Source organism: Capsella rubella, unplaced genomic scaffold (assembly GCF_000375325.1).
Source record: "Capsella rubella cultivar Monte Gargano unplaced genomic scaffold, Caprub1_0 scaffold_8, whole genome shotgun sequence".
Taxonomy (NCBI): Eukaryota; Viridiplantae; Streptophyta; class Magnoliopsida; order Brassicales; family Brassicaceae; genus Capsella; species Capsella rubella.
Window position 1 is genome coordinate 2558251 of NW_006238916.1, and position 14087 is coordinate 2572337.

The 14087-nt window shown below is 38.3% G+C and overlaps 4 protein-coding genes across 5 annotated transcripts; 2 read left to right on the plus strand and 2 right to left on the minus strand.

The window, feature by feature from the left end:
• Nucleotides 1-122: 122 nt before the first annotated feature.
• On the minus strand, nt 123-1558 carry LOC17874653 (outer envelope pore protein 24B, chloroplastic). Its single transcript, XM_006281033.2, has 3 exons — nt 1314-1558; nt 651-1007; nt 123-297 (listed from the first exon to the last, which is right to left on the minus strand). The coding sequence occupies exons 1-3, from the start codon at nt 1515-1517 to the stop codon at nt 217-219; spliced, it is 642 nt and encodes a 213-aa protein (XP_006281095.1). The 5' UTR covers nt 1518-1558; the 3' UTR covers nt 123-216.
• Nucleotides 1559-2670: 1112 nt separating this feature from the next.
• Nucleotides 2671-3018, plus strand: LOC17875504. Its single transcript, XM_006281679.1, has one exon. It carries the CDS (start codon nt 2671-2673, stop codon nt 3016-3018), a length of 348 nt encoding a protein of 115 aa, XP_006281741.1.
• A 603-nt stretch (nt 3019-3621) lies between these two features.
• Nucleotides 3622-5742, plus strand: LOC111832088 (delta-1-pyrroline-5-carboxylate synthase B-like). Of its 2 annotated transcripts, XM_023788412.1 has the most exons (9): nt 3622-3698; nt 3771-3842; nt 4128-4231; nt 4310-4412; nt 4486-4647; nt 4734-5008; nt 5176-5274; nt 5360-5497; nt 5644-5742. In XM_023788412.1, the coding sequence occupies exons 1-8, from the start codon at nt 3639-3641 to the stop codon at nt 5466-5468; spliced, it is 984 nt and encodes a 327-aa protein (XP_023644180.1). In that variant the 5' UTR covers nt 3622-3638; the 3' UTR covers nt 5469-5497; nt 5644-5742. The 2 variants fall into 2 exon arrangements, 1 of the variants encoding a protein (XP_023644180.1); XR_002835225.1 differs by lacking the exon at nt 5644-5742 and having other exon boundaries at nt 5126-5274; nt 5360-5380.
• Nucleotides 5743-6259: 517 nt separating this feature from the next.
• On the minus strand, nt 6260-13210 carry LOC17875719. Its single transcript, XM_006279495.2, has 10 exons — nt 13055-13210; nt 12527-12615; nt 11571-12443; nt 11369-11489; nt 11189-11284; nt 10154-10930; nt 7549-10051; nt 7215-7396; nt 7078-7137; nt 6260-6883 (listed from the first exon to the last, which is right to left on the minus strand). The coding sequence occupies exons 1-10, from the start codon at nt 13134-13136 to the stop codon at nt 6516-6518; spliced, it is 5151 nt and encodes a 1716-aa protein (XP_006279557.1). The 5' UTR covers nt 13137-13210; the 3' UTR covers nt 6260-6515.
• Nucleotides 13211-14087: the final 877 nt, after the last annotated feature.

Below are 14087 nucleotides of genomic sequence, written 5' to 3' on the forward strand. Positions count from 1 at the left end.
CGTATTATTTTTATGCATAGATAAGCAGTATTTACATATAGCATTGGTCTGTTCAGTTTCTTATTTTAAAAATTTTCATTCTTAAACCAGCAGACTTTTGCAAATTTAAGAAATTATCATCATAAAGATAACAAAATTTTGAAAGATTTGCAAGAACGACTAGTTAAATGTGTTATTATAACACCAAACAATTGAAGTCAAATGGTAAAAAGGAGACTACATTTCGAGGTTCCATGTGGTTTCTGCAGTCACTTTCGGCGTTTTCACTTCCTCCGCCAGATTCACAGACGCACATACCTGTTGAAACAACCAGGAAACGAAATTTTCATGTGTTATGTTCATGAAGCTTTATATAGTTGATGCTTAGAAGAAAGCAAATCCACTGTCTAAATATGATTTGCCAATACACAGAACAATCTAAAACTGTTGATCATGATGCAGCAAAGATATACATTAACTATTCTACCCCAATGGTTCATGCCTCTATGTCAATAAACTATGCATCTCATGTAGGAATCAGTTTCATGATTTTCATCTATCAACTCAGTTTCCCCAAGTTTATAACGCCCAAGTCACTAATATCACGATTTAACTCTAAAGAACAAAGGTTACTATTTATATGAACCATGACTGTAAATGTTCATTTTTACCTTGAATCCACTTGCTTTAGAGTTCTTTGACCATTCCAAACCAAGCAACTTACTAGACGTCTGATAAGTCGCCTTGACAGAGTCCCCACTGTAAAACCTCCGAGAAACCGCGAAATCCCACGTATTCTTGGCCAAGTCATAACACGGCTCAAACGTAGCTAACCCTCCATGAGCATAAGTATACTTAAGCTTACAGTTGTTTGTACCAACCATGTAGTTAGCAGAGAGTTTGTTTGCTGAATCAATCACAAGACTCCCATCGACAATAGTTCTGTTATCTGCTCTGCTATGTATGTAAGTCAAATTCAAAGGCTTCTCAGCTATCCTTACTGTGTTCATAAACTGAAACCTAACATCCTGTAACACCATAGCAAATGAGAAAACATCTTAATAAGTCCTAATTCAAGTGAAGAATTCACAAAACCCTAAACCCCAAAACTCTAAATTCTACTTGAAATCAATTCAAAGCAATTACTGCGAATTCAAAAACACTTCCCCTATGTTTGATTCTGCTTCAATTCTTCATAAACCAAAACTGATTTGAATCAAAGATGAAAATCATAAGAAATAAAAAACTGATTTTTTTTTTTTTATTTATATTCTCACTTCCATTGAAATTAAGGAGCTTTGACTTAATCAAAAGAGGAGAAGCAAAGAGTGGACCTTCTTAGGGACGTTGTACTCGACGATGAAGGAACCAGGCTTCTCGACGGCGAGAGAGAGTCCGTTCAAAGTAGGGCCGGCGACGAAGGTAGCATCGGTCATGGTGGCGCGTAGCTTTATATCTCCGGCGTTGAAGGCGAATGAACCGATTCCGCTGGTCTTGTCAGCATCGTACTTGCCTTTGAGAGATGCCTTCATCGCCATTTTCGCACAGCAGAGAGAGAGAGAGAGAGAGCTCAGAGTTTGGTGAGGGAGGAGGAGACGATAAAAAAGCACGGTGTTATTATTCTCCGCACGCGTGTTTCTCGTTCGCACGTGCGAATTTGGTCGTCTTTGGTGTTTTGAAACCTTTGGTTTGGTTCAGAAGGTGTTAAGATAAAAAAAACAATGTGGCATCCATTGTGTAATTTGCAAGAAAGAGAACTTGGAAAATCACATTTCAAACCCTTCAAAGTGTCACTCACTAAACACTATAAACCATCAAAGGAGTTTTACTAAAAATTTAAACCTTAAAATTAGCTTCTTTTTTTTTTGCGTCGTCATAAAATATGAAAAAATAATGTTGTCCGTCGACATGAAATAGTTAGGTTTTAATTAGTTTAATTATTTACAAAATGAAAGAAAAGAAACAGAAAACAAAACTCTTCAACTTCTATGACTATTCACAGTTTGACCATGATATTTTTTTTTAATATGCATCTTCATTGGTTATGATTCAAACTGATTAATTTTTCATAAGGAACGAAAGAATCTTCTAAATCTATGTTTAGAGGATTCATATGGGGATGATTCTTCGGCGACGATGAAAAATCAATAGAAGTAAATCAAATCCTAATGGAGATGCATTGTGCCAACGAGGAAAATGAAAATAAACAAATGAGTTGAATATAATAACTGGAAGATTTGTGGTCAAACAGTTAGTAGTCGATTGAAATGATGAATATTTTTTTTTTATAAATAAGAAAACTAATTAAATTTTAATTAAACAAACATAATATAACTATTTCGTGTTGATGTCCATCAACATGAAATAGTTAGGTTTTAATTTGTTTTATTATTTAAAAAATAAAAGAAATAGTTTTTGAATCTGATCCGTACTTGCAGTGATATTTTTCTTGTTAAAATTCAAATCTTTATTCAAAACAATTGAGTTTGACATTTTTGATATATTTATTTGAAGAAATTTTTAAAGTCAATAAATTTATTGCATTAACGTTGTAGTTTTTGTTTTTGGTTACGTTGAGTTTACAATGATCTATAAAGAGCTAGCCTAACTTCATTTTTGAAATAAGAAATACAATACATTGTTTAATACAAAAAAAAAAGAATAAAGCTAGCTAATTTTAGCGAACAAAATATGTCTAAATTTAGCTCTAAGATTACTTTGCTTTTCAATGTTGTAGCTTTGGTGTGTGTATTTGTTCCGGTTTTTTCGGTCGAAGAAGTCAAAGTGAAATCATTATGGGATACTTGTCTTGTCAAAATCACTCCTAAGTGTACGTTTAATATAATCGCGGTTATTTTCGGAAATGGAACACTCTCTGATCTTTGTTGTAACGATCTCGTCAAAGAAAGAAAAGTGTGTCACGATACGCTTATAAAATATATTGTTGACAGACCTAGTTTGATTGCCCATGAAACAGAATATCTGAAGACGAGAGATGACGTATGGAATCATTGTATCTCAATCTCTAAAACTCTTTAAAATATGTATTGCATATTATTTGGACCAATAAAATTGATATTTCTTTGTTGTTCAATTTTTCACTTACCACTAATATTGATCTTTTTCTTAAAATCACTATAACGCAATAAGAAAAAAATGAATTATTGTGAAAATAAATATCTTTAAATTTATTTCAGTTCAGTTTTAATAAAATTTAAAAATTACATATCAAGATTTAAAAGTAACTAATAATATTACTGATGAATGATTTGAAATATATCTATTTTTATGAATTTTTATTTATTTTATAATTCAATATTTTTTTCTTAGTTTTTGTTTTTGATTTACGTTGAGTTTATAACAATCTATAAAATGGTTGCGTAATTTCGTTTTGAAATAGGAAATTCAATATATTGTTTTATACAAAAAAAAATATAAAAAGAACAAAGCAACCCAAATTTTTTGTGTACTTTTCTTTTACTATAGTAGGGATGTAAAAATGTTAACTAATATCTTTTGCAGCCCAGCCCGGCCCTAATAATTAAGGATAAAGCCCATGAACTTATTGAGGCCCAAGAAAAGTTCAAGGGTTTTATCTCAACTCTTCCACACTTCAAAACTCATTTGCATCTTCACCACCGGCCAAAAAAAATCCCATTATGGAGGAGATGGATCGTTCACGTGCGTTCGCTAAAGACGTTAGGCGTGTCGTTGTCAAGGTTTTCAATTCTCTCAGCTTTCCCTTTAACCTTTTGGTCGACGTTTTTTTTGTTTAATTCGATTACTTGCAGATTGGGACTGCAGTTGTTACTGGGAAAGATGGAAGATTAGCTCTAGGGCGCTTAGGAGCAATCTGCGAACAGGTATTTTCATTTTATGTTCTTGTTAATGTTATGTTCTTGACCATGTTATGTCTTGATATGTTCTTGATCGTGTTATGTTCTTGACCATGTTATGTCTTGATATGTTCTTGATATGTTCTTGATCGTGTTATGTTCGTGACCATGTTTAAGTCTTGATATGTTCTTGATCATGTTAAGTCTTGATATGTTCTTGATTATGTGAAGTCTTGATATGTTCTTGATCATGTTCTGTACGTTGTGGTTCATTACTCATCCCCTTTTAATCCTACGAAATTATAATGACAGCTTGCAGAACTTAACTTGGAAGGATTTGAAGTCATTTTGGTGTCATCTGGTGCGGTTGGTCTTGGTCGTCATAAGCTTCGATACAGACAATTACTAAACAGCAGGTTATGTGATGAGAAAACAAAACCCTAAAGTTTTGTGTTCGTGTGTTTATACTGATTCTTGATTTCTATGGATTTCAGCTTAGCTGATCTCTTGAAACCACAAATGGAGTTTGATGGGAAGGCTTGTGCTGCTGTTGGACAGAGCAGTCTTATGGCTTACTATGAAACAATGTTTGACAAGGTAATGATACTCACTTTTTTTTTTCTGTATTACAAATGTGAAGTGTTGTTTCTTTGTCTTCTTTCTTGTGTAGTTGGATGTGACAGTGGCTCAAGTTCTGGTGACTGATAGCAGTTTCAGAGATAAAGATTTCAAGAAGCAACTTAGTGATACCGTTAAATCGATGTTGAAAATGAGGGTTATTCCAGTTTTCAATGAGAATGACGCTATAAGCACGCGTAGAGACCCCTACGAGGTTTGTTCATCGCCTTTCTTTTATACTCTTTCTAGTTCCTCTGCAATTTGTAGTTTAACCTACAACTTCCTCAAACTTTTATGCAGGATTCGACAGGAATATTTTGGGATAATGATAGTTTAGCTGCACTACTATCAGTAGAGCTGAAAGCTGATCTTTTGATTCTTTTAAGTGATGTTGAGGGTTTATACTCTGGACCTCCAAGTGAACCTAACTCCAAACTAATCCACACATTCAGTAAAGAACAACAACAAGACATTACTTTCGGCGAAAAGTCCAGATTAGGACGAGGAGGAATGACTGCAAAAGTTGATGCTGCTGTTACTGCAGCTAATAGTGGCATTCCTGTTATCATAACCAGGTAAAACGCTATTTCCTACTCATGATTTATAAGGTACTAAGTAATAAGCCATCAACATATAATGTTAGGATGGGATAGACGATTGTGATACTTTTTCCTTGCTATTGTTTTTGGAAGTGGGTTTGCAGCAGAGAATATAAGAAAAGTCCTTAGAGGAGAGTGTGTAGGTACCTTGTTTCATCAAGATGCTCATTTGTGGACTCCGGTCTAAGATATTATGTCTCTTGCTGGAAGCTGCTGCAAGGGAAAGGTTTAGAAAGCTTCAGGTAATGTTAGGGGAAGTGTACTCAAATAGTAAGTTCAGAAATTATTGTTTTCTATTTACTCAACTTGTTTGCAATTTTCTTATAGGCCTTGTCTTCAGAAGATCGGAAAAAAAGTTCTAGCTGATATTGCAACCACTCTTAAAGCTGAGAATGATTTAGATGTTGCTGCACAACAAGAACTTGGATATGATTAGTCTTTGCATATGGCACTGATTCTTTACAGGTTGATGAATTATGATGATAAGAATTTATCAAATGGTGATAATTTAGAGAAAATGTGTATTTTTGTTGTTTTTAAAAAAAAAAATTTTTATTAGAAATTAATTTTAATATCTGTGCCCTTTCTGCTGTTTTTCACAATGCAAGCAGAAGACTCTTTGATGGTTTTCGATTTGGATTTGGTGCTGAGGTAGAGACATATTATGTCACATATATACTAAACTAAATAAAAATAATACTGTTAATGAATGAATGGCCAATGTGGTTTGCTCTTTACTTATTTTGTAGATGTAGGGATAAACTGAACTAGTATTGACAGCGAGAAGGTACAATTCATTGTTAATTTGGTTTTCTATTGTTCACTGATATGTTAAAACATGATGATGATGAATGGCACAGAATAATAAGAAGAAATGGACAAGTTGTGGGATGGAGACTTTAGTTGATTACACCCATAAGGATACTCTCATCTTAAAAACGGCAAAAGCTTAGAAATCGCTAGTTTTGAAGGTTCTTGGGACAAGATCATATAATATGTTCGAAGCTCAGGCTTGAAGATATACAGATTTAGGTCCATAACTCTTTTTTATTCCTAATATAAGCCAGTCTTAAGATATAAATGACCAGTCTTAAGATAAGACTAACTGAACAAAATAAGGATACAGTATAGTGAAAATAAAATTTCTCTTCAGTTAGGGAATTTTAAACCGTTTGACACATCCGAATCGCAAATTCATAAGAGAAAAAAACCCAAGAAGATAGAATATTTGGTGAAGAAAAAAGGTGTCTAATAAGTAAAACAACAAACAAAATCCAACATCTCTTTTGGGTTGCCACTAAAAAGGGAAGAGGAACATGAAAAAACCTCATCTCGCTGAAAGTAATCTAACAACAAAACTTCCTAGAGAGATAAAACAAGTTCCACCCATAAAATTAAAAAGAGACCAAGATTTTTGTCCTAAAAACCAAATGTACAATGAAAACTGAAGCCCAAAAGTGTATAAACATCTCCAACTTCATCTCTAATCCTCAATTGTCTGAATCTCTCCCATCATGATTCTGTTGCTAACCACATTGAATCCCAAAACGGATGCGCTCAAGCTTACCTTCTTTCCTTTCTTCGCCTTTTTCTTTCCTCCAACTTTTGAGAACCCGTCGTTTGCAGCGGTAGTGTTATAATAGTCTTCTCCTGTGTTGTTTTGTGTCCCGACTCCTCCCGAGCCTTTTGATTGGAATGCAATCTCAACTACTTCTGAAGGTAACAGGTCTTTGTAGTTGAGAAATTTGTCGATGAACTTGTGGTTCGGATCACGCGACCCGAGATTTTCTGTCAGTAGAGTTTCAGCTTCTGATCGGGATAGCTTCAGACAAAATTCCAAGACACTTGTATCTGGCAAAAGAGATTCACATGACATCAAAAACAGAATCTATATTTGATCAAAATAAAAGAGAGGATGTTCCTGTATATGTTCTTCAATCAGTCACAACAAGGTTACAAGACAATTAAACAGAGTGCTTCAGTTACAAAATGAGATAGACAGGGAAGGACCAAATAAAGACTACAGTGGAATATGAACTTTGTACCTTCTGAACCAAGAAGTCTGAGACATTCGCTTTTGCACCAATCTCTGAAGCCATTCGCCTCTGGGAAACCACAGAAACATGAGAAAAACAAGCCAATAGTTTCAGATAGACAGAGTGATTGTCAGTAAAAAGCATACCTGTGAGTTTTGTCACTGCCTCCTTTTTCCCTTTTTGTGACCCCTGAGTGACAACAGGTGAAGACAAAACCGATCCAGTTGAAACTGATTTCTGTCGATTCAGTGAAGTTCCCGCATTAACTTTTCCAGGAGTGTTTTTGGTTCCCCAACTGTTTTGACTTGTAAGATGAGGAAAGTCTCCCCTGCTCGAAAAAAACTCTCAGTTAGTCAGTCATTCAACAAATATAAAGTAATAATAAAATGCCAACTCAATTAGCATGTGCAAATCATATGGGAAAGCTGCTCCTTCAACATCACATATGACAACTTGGGAATTCAAGAAATGGGTACTTACTGTTTTGATTCCTGGGTAGATTGCTCAACTGGACCCCAGAAAAGGTCATCATCTCCTTTGGACTTTGACTGAGAGGAAGATTGAGAAATAGCCTGTGAAGGGGAAGATGCAGAACGTGACCAGGAAGCTCCGCCTTGATGAGCCTGTGGTGGAGTTGGTTTCTGGGTGATAGGTACTGGACTAGGGGGTGGATGAGATGACGTCGTCATCTTCTCCTGCTCCTTCACGATATCCCTAAGAGAGCTAGGTTTTGTGGACTTTTTAGGACCAGTAGACCATGCAGCAGCCGGTGGAGGATTGTTAACAGTCTCTCCTTTCCAGAGAACAAAATCTCCCAAAGAAGGCCCAGAAGGAATAGCAGGCAAAACTTCCTTCTCCTGCTGCTGCACAGCACGAGAACTTTTTCCCTTCTCAACAGAGTTTGTTTGGAGGGATGTATCTACAATAGGAACATGTGCAGCAATTTTTGCCCCAGAATTCTTAGCTCTCGCAGATTTCTTCCGACTCTTTTTTGTTTCCTTAGCCTCAATAAAGTTATCATCGTCTAAAGGCTCTGTATTAGTGGTTGTGACTTTCATAAATGCATCATAATCAGAATTGATTTCCATTACCTCCCTCTCTCTGTCACTGGATTTTGCCAAAACATCATCAGCCAGCAAGTCATGCAAGTGACTTTTCTTAGCCTTAAGAGCAGGGACACTTTCAGGCTTTCCAACACCGGTTTGAGTAACAGGTGACTCTCCATGTGTCTCTCTTAGTACGTTAGGATCTGAATTGGCAACAATCCCAGCCCAAGGAGCAGCCGAACCCACTGAACTCACAGTTGTAGAAATTTTTGGAGCTAAAGCTTCGGCTTGTGCTTCCCTCTGTTCTTCCATTTGAATTTCTAGCAATGACTTCGGTTTAAAGCCAGGAGCAGGCTTCCAAGCTCGTCCTGGTTGTGTTCGTGTGTTTTGCAGAGAAGACTCTTCTCCCCTGACTGAATCTGCTTCGAAACTCACTTGAGAGGTGTTTAAAGCTGTGGCAGTGGAGTTCATAATGTGGTGAGAATCACTGTCTCTCAAAGTGTCAGCCAACGTTTTAGTTTTTCCTTTTATCTTAGAATCATCAGCAGTTCCTGGTTCAGGTTGCTTCGCCTCTTGCAGAGGAGCTCTAGACGTTATCTTAGCCAATTCAGCAGACTGCTTAGCCCGCTGTTTCCTGGACTTCTTCTCAGAAGTCTTCCGTCCTCCAGAAACTTCATTGTTTTTAACTTCAGTTGCAGGAATCTCCACAGATAACTCACTACTGGTCTCTCCCTGTCCAGCATACACGTCCTTAGCCTGCTCCTCCAGCAACTTACTTTCACGTGTTTCGGGAGCTGTTATAGTAGCTGTGGATCTTTCGTTGTTTGGACAGCTCACAGGTTCTTCCACATTATGTGTAGCATGATAGGCAGGTGAGACAACAGGCTTTTCTGAGGACATGCTGTTCATGTAATCTGCAGAAACTGTTCTTTCATATTCTGATTTTGAATCATTTTTATGGGTATCATCCATTCGATCAGCCGGAACCATCCCCTCGTTCATCCTGGGGTCAACATTACCAAATAGCTGTTGTTGAACGTTCCGAGAAGGGGTTTCGAACGAAGCAACATTCTGATTACTTGCATGAGTTACTGGGAGTAAATTAGCTAAGTTGGCACCACGCTCCTCATGGGAAACAGGAACCTGCATCTGCTGATTGACCTGTGACATATCATTTGAGGGTTGCAGCCTGAGCGCATCAAAAGATGCTTGCAACTGCCCATAAGAAGGCTCTCCAAACCTTTGCTGAGAACGTTGTTGATCAGCAAGAACCTGGGAAAACAGCTGCTGTTGCTGTCGTAACAACTGCTGCTGCTCTTCTTGTTTCTGTTGGTGTTTCAGCAAGAGCATTTTTTCCACCAGTAGACGCTGATGTTGTGCAGAAAGTGGAGTCTGAGCATTCAACTGCAACAAAAGCTGTTGCTGCTGCAACAGATTGAGCGATTGCTGATCTTGAGAGAGTCCAGTGGCAAGCATCATATCGGGAGATAACATGCCACCAGGATTATTTTCAATAGGCTGACCAAGTAAACCTGCCAAAGGTAAATTATGCTCAGGCAGTCTCTGCTGTTGGACCCCAAAGGGAGATTGCGTTTGGAAACTGTTGGCATGAACCAAATCACTTTCCTTTTGATTGGATTGTGACCAAGCAGGAAGAGGACCACTAACAGCAGGAGAAGACCTATCCGTTACACCTTGGAGGATGGACAACAAATCAGAACTTGGAGAACGGACAGGTTGTTGAGCATTTTCTGACACATTCTCTGATCCTGGCATCAGGTTTGCAGATTCCCGACCAGGCCAATATGAATATGGACTAGGTATTGATCTCTGCCGCTCAAGTTCCATCTTTTTGGCCAAGAGATACATGTCTGCCCCACCATCAGTAACTGGTAATGACAACCCACCAGAACTATTTAATCCATATCCTTGAACACCTACAGAAACAACATGGAACAGAGAAAGTAAATAAAGTTACCAGTCTTGAACAGCTAATAGGCAAACAAAAGATATTCTTAAAGCACATGTAATGGGACTACCTTGAGCTGAATTGTTCAAACCTCCAGACATCAATGATTCAATAAACCGATTCTCTGCTACAGTCCCTGTAACATGCTTATACCTCATATCATTTTGCACCATCTCAGCATCACCCATCCCAGAATGAACGTTTCCCACACCAGGGAAGGCTGATGTACCAGCGGCATCAACAAATTCGTTTTGCTTGGCACCAGTAAAACCAGGTGGTGGACCCGACTTAGCCCGCAAATGCGGCATTACATCACCAAGTAATGAAAAAGGAGAATCATTTGGTGCAGTTGCAAGACGAACTAGCAAATCTATACCAAAATATCCAGCCTCAAACCATCCAATGATATCGGATCCAGAAAAAGGGCCTTGAATTAGACCCTGAGGATCTTTATAATAGAGTGAAAGTTCTTCAGGTGAAGATGGCAGAAGCTTTCTAACTTCCTGCTCCCTGTCAAACACCAGAGATGGCTGCCTTCTAAGAGCAGGATCTTCATTGATTTGCCATCTTGATTCACCTTTGGACTGTGGCAACATCATATTATTGCCGCCTAAATGATTTATTGAATCTTTAGGATGCGACCAGACACTGTCAGAAGATTTCAGCCTGCTATCAGCTGAAGGGTCATTCCAATCATGCGAGTTCCTATTCGACCTTTCTCCCGCAGAAGGCTGACGCCATGGAGAGGCAGATTGAACATGAGTATTTCCCTGCATACTGGGTTCTTTCAGTTCTCTGACAGGTACCTCATTGCCTTTCCTAAAAGGTGCATAACCTTCATGAGAAGCTGCAAAATGACAGAAACCATCATATGAGAGGCTAATACGAACATAGAATACACTTGCATATCATCTAAACTAAGTTGGCAATTTTAGATTTGCAACGCTTAAACTAAGTTGGCAATTTTAGATTTGCAACGCTTAAAGGGTTTTAATGAATATGAGTATGGAAATCAACATTCACTCAATTCCAATATCAGCTATTTCTAACACGACCAACAAGAGTCAAGAAAGCTGCAGGAAGGCCACAATATGTCAACGCATACCTTCAGGCCTAAACTTATCATCTGGATAGTTCCTTGTTTCTCCACTTTCATCTTTAGGTTCCTCGACACCAAATGTCATATCTTCCCTGCTTCCAGCTGCACCAAGGCAATAACAAAATTTACTCATTTATGTCATATACACAATACTAGAAGCCTAGATGTCTTTCACACAATTCTTACCAGGCCTTGTCCGCCTAGGCTGTGAAAACTCGACTGGATTTCGTCCACCAGGGCCATCCTTGGTTGTCTGAGGCGCACCACTGCTCACTATTTTTCCTTTCTCAATTGCATCCAGAATATTCTGTGGGTAATAACAAATATATAAAGTTGAGATGTGGATATTACAAGAAGAAAAAGATCAACTAAATTAGGAAATACTCACCACTTCATCGGAACTTGGAGCACAAAGAGCCAGAGGATCTGATGGCTGATCACACGTAAGGGAAGGAACCTCAATGAACCCATCTGGAAACTTTTCATAACACTCTGAGTCAGCCATCCTGTACACATCCAACAGTTTCATTCTGCTATATCTCAGATGGGGAGGCTCTCCAGGACCACTTTCCACCTTGTCAGAGGAATATCCAGGGGCGTGAGACTGGTTTGACGCGTTAGTAAAAAGGCTTCCACCAGGACTCAACCTTCCACGTCCAGCTGAAAAGATAGCAGTGTTTTCTCCGCGCCCCCTGCTGTGAGAGAAAGCTGGAACCTGCTTGTTCGGTGTTGATTGGGTGTGAAGAGCTTCCCCTCTTCCTCGACCTTGAGAAGGTCTCCAGGGCCGGTAATGGTCTCCATCACCAGTGGGAAGAGATGGACCCTTCTCACGAATGATTTCACCGTCCTTACCAGCTTCATCCCACCTATTACGCGGAATCTCAGCTTCCTTATCATCAGGTCCCCAGCGAGAGTTCCACTTGCTCTCACGCCGCTGCTCTGGCACAGCATCCTTGTTTCCTGAATCAGTCCACCGGTCATTCGGACCACGCCGTGGTTCTCCAAATTTAGGAGCCACATTATCCCACCTATCCACCTTCTTATTATCACCAAACTCTTTGTCCCCATTACGCCAGCGGTCTTTCTTAACTGTGGACAAAGTATCCCTTTCCTCATCACGCCAACGATGATCACGACGACCACTTTCTGCATCAAGTAAGGATGGCCTGAAAACATCTTTCTTCTTCAGATTATCTGGTGTCTCCTCCCCATTTCCTGTTGGTCTCACAACATCCGAGTGGCTTCCATAAGGATTCGGATCCTGTAAAAAGCAAACCACCCCACATGTTAAAACGAATACAAAACAAACAAAACTGCACACGTAAGCAATACAAACAAACATACCCCAGTTCCCATTCCAGTCTTGTTCTCCCCTGGTTTGGAGAGAAGCCACTGAGGTGAAAGAGGAATCGCATTGTCAGAACCCTGGATATCTGCACAGGACAACTCCACAATGTCACACTCTCTGATCCCTCTAGTAAAGACACAGTAATGTCTAACATCAAAACTGAAACAAATCCACATATAATGGATCTACAACAATACAACCAAAAACTTAAACTGATAAGGTAACGACTCCATGAAAAATTGATACCATTAAAAAAATCAGAGCTTTCAAAAACCCAGGAGCTAAAAACTTGTAATGTTATCACTATTGCTCTAAAGCAAAGGTTACGATCCAAAGAAACCAAAAACCCTAATTAGAGACTTATAAAGACTCTGTTAACGCTAATTTCAATCAAACGATTGAACCATCAAAGAGCTGTCTAAAAGAAACTAGGGATTGTCTTCGAGTCTCGTTAACGGAGAAGACTCAAACAAACAATCACAATCATCGCGTAGAGCAAGATTGGAAAAAATGGCGAAAAACACCTTTGAAGATCTGGTGCGGTGGATTGATGGAGAGATGCTTGTTGCGGTGGTCTGCGGCGGAGCCAGCGGAGGAGTTAGCCATGAGATTGATCGGTTTCGAAGTTACAGAGTTTACAAAGTAGATGAAGCGACAAAAGAGAGAGAGAGCGAGGAGAGATTAAGGTGAAGAGGAACGTAGGTTTTAAAAGAGGGGAGAGAAGCCCCAAAGAGGAGAGAACGACTAAAACACGGCGTAGGTTAAAGCTTACTCTTTCATATCCAGGCGTATTTTAGCGTTTCTCCGTTTTAAAAAAAAAATCTTTTTTTTTTCTTTAGGGTTAGACAGTTTCCCCATGATTATCCACTTTGTGTCTGAACTCACGCGTGTTTTTAGCGCGTTGTTTTCACTTTCCTTTTATTTTTTACTTTCGCGTGTTGTCTACGCGCTGATTTGTTTTTAACTTGTTTTTGTTGTCTACGCGCCGGTACGAACCGGGGACTATGTGAATAGAGTTGCGACGAAGGAAGGCTAAACCGGTTTAGGATTGGGTTTTGACTTTGTAGACTGTTTGTTGTGTGTACTGATGAAACACCACCACATGAGTTAGGAGAGTGTATCTTTATGTGTGGTTTGTAAAAGTCATGATTTTTACAATTTCTATAAGTTTTTATTTTGTGTCAAAACAAAATAAAAAAATAAAAGTATTTACCTTCTTTATATATATATATATATGATCATTGATCACTACCATTGGTTGAGTGAAAAACAAACAATTATTTTATCGTAAAAAGATTTAAAAAAAGTCACCATTTTTAAGGTTTGATTGGTTTTCTTTACAACCACGTGTTGACGTTAATAACGATGTTTAATAACATTCACATAATTTTTCTTAGACCGTTACGGATTGCTAAGAATTTTTTTTTTTCAAAAGCTTCTTTTTACATGCGTTTGCAGAAACTGACATCTATGCATATTCAATATTACAACTTCGTAGTATTCTTTTTTTTATGTTAGCTTTTAAGTATTTATTTAACTTTTTATATATGATCACAG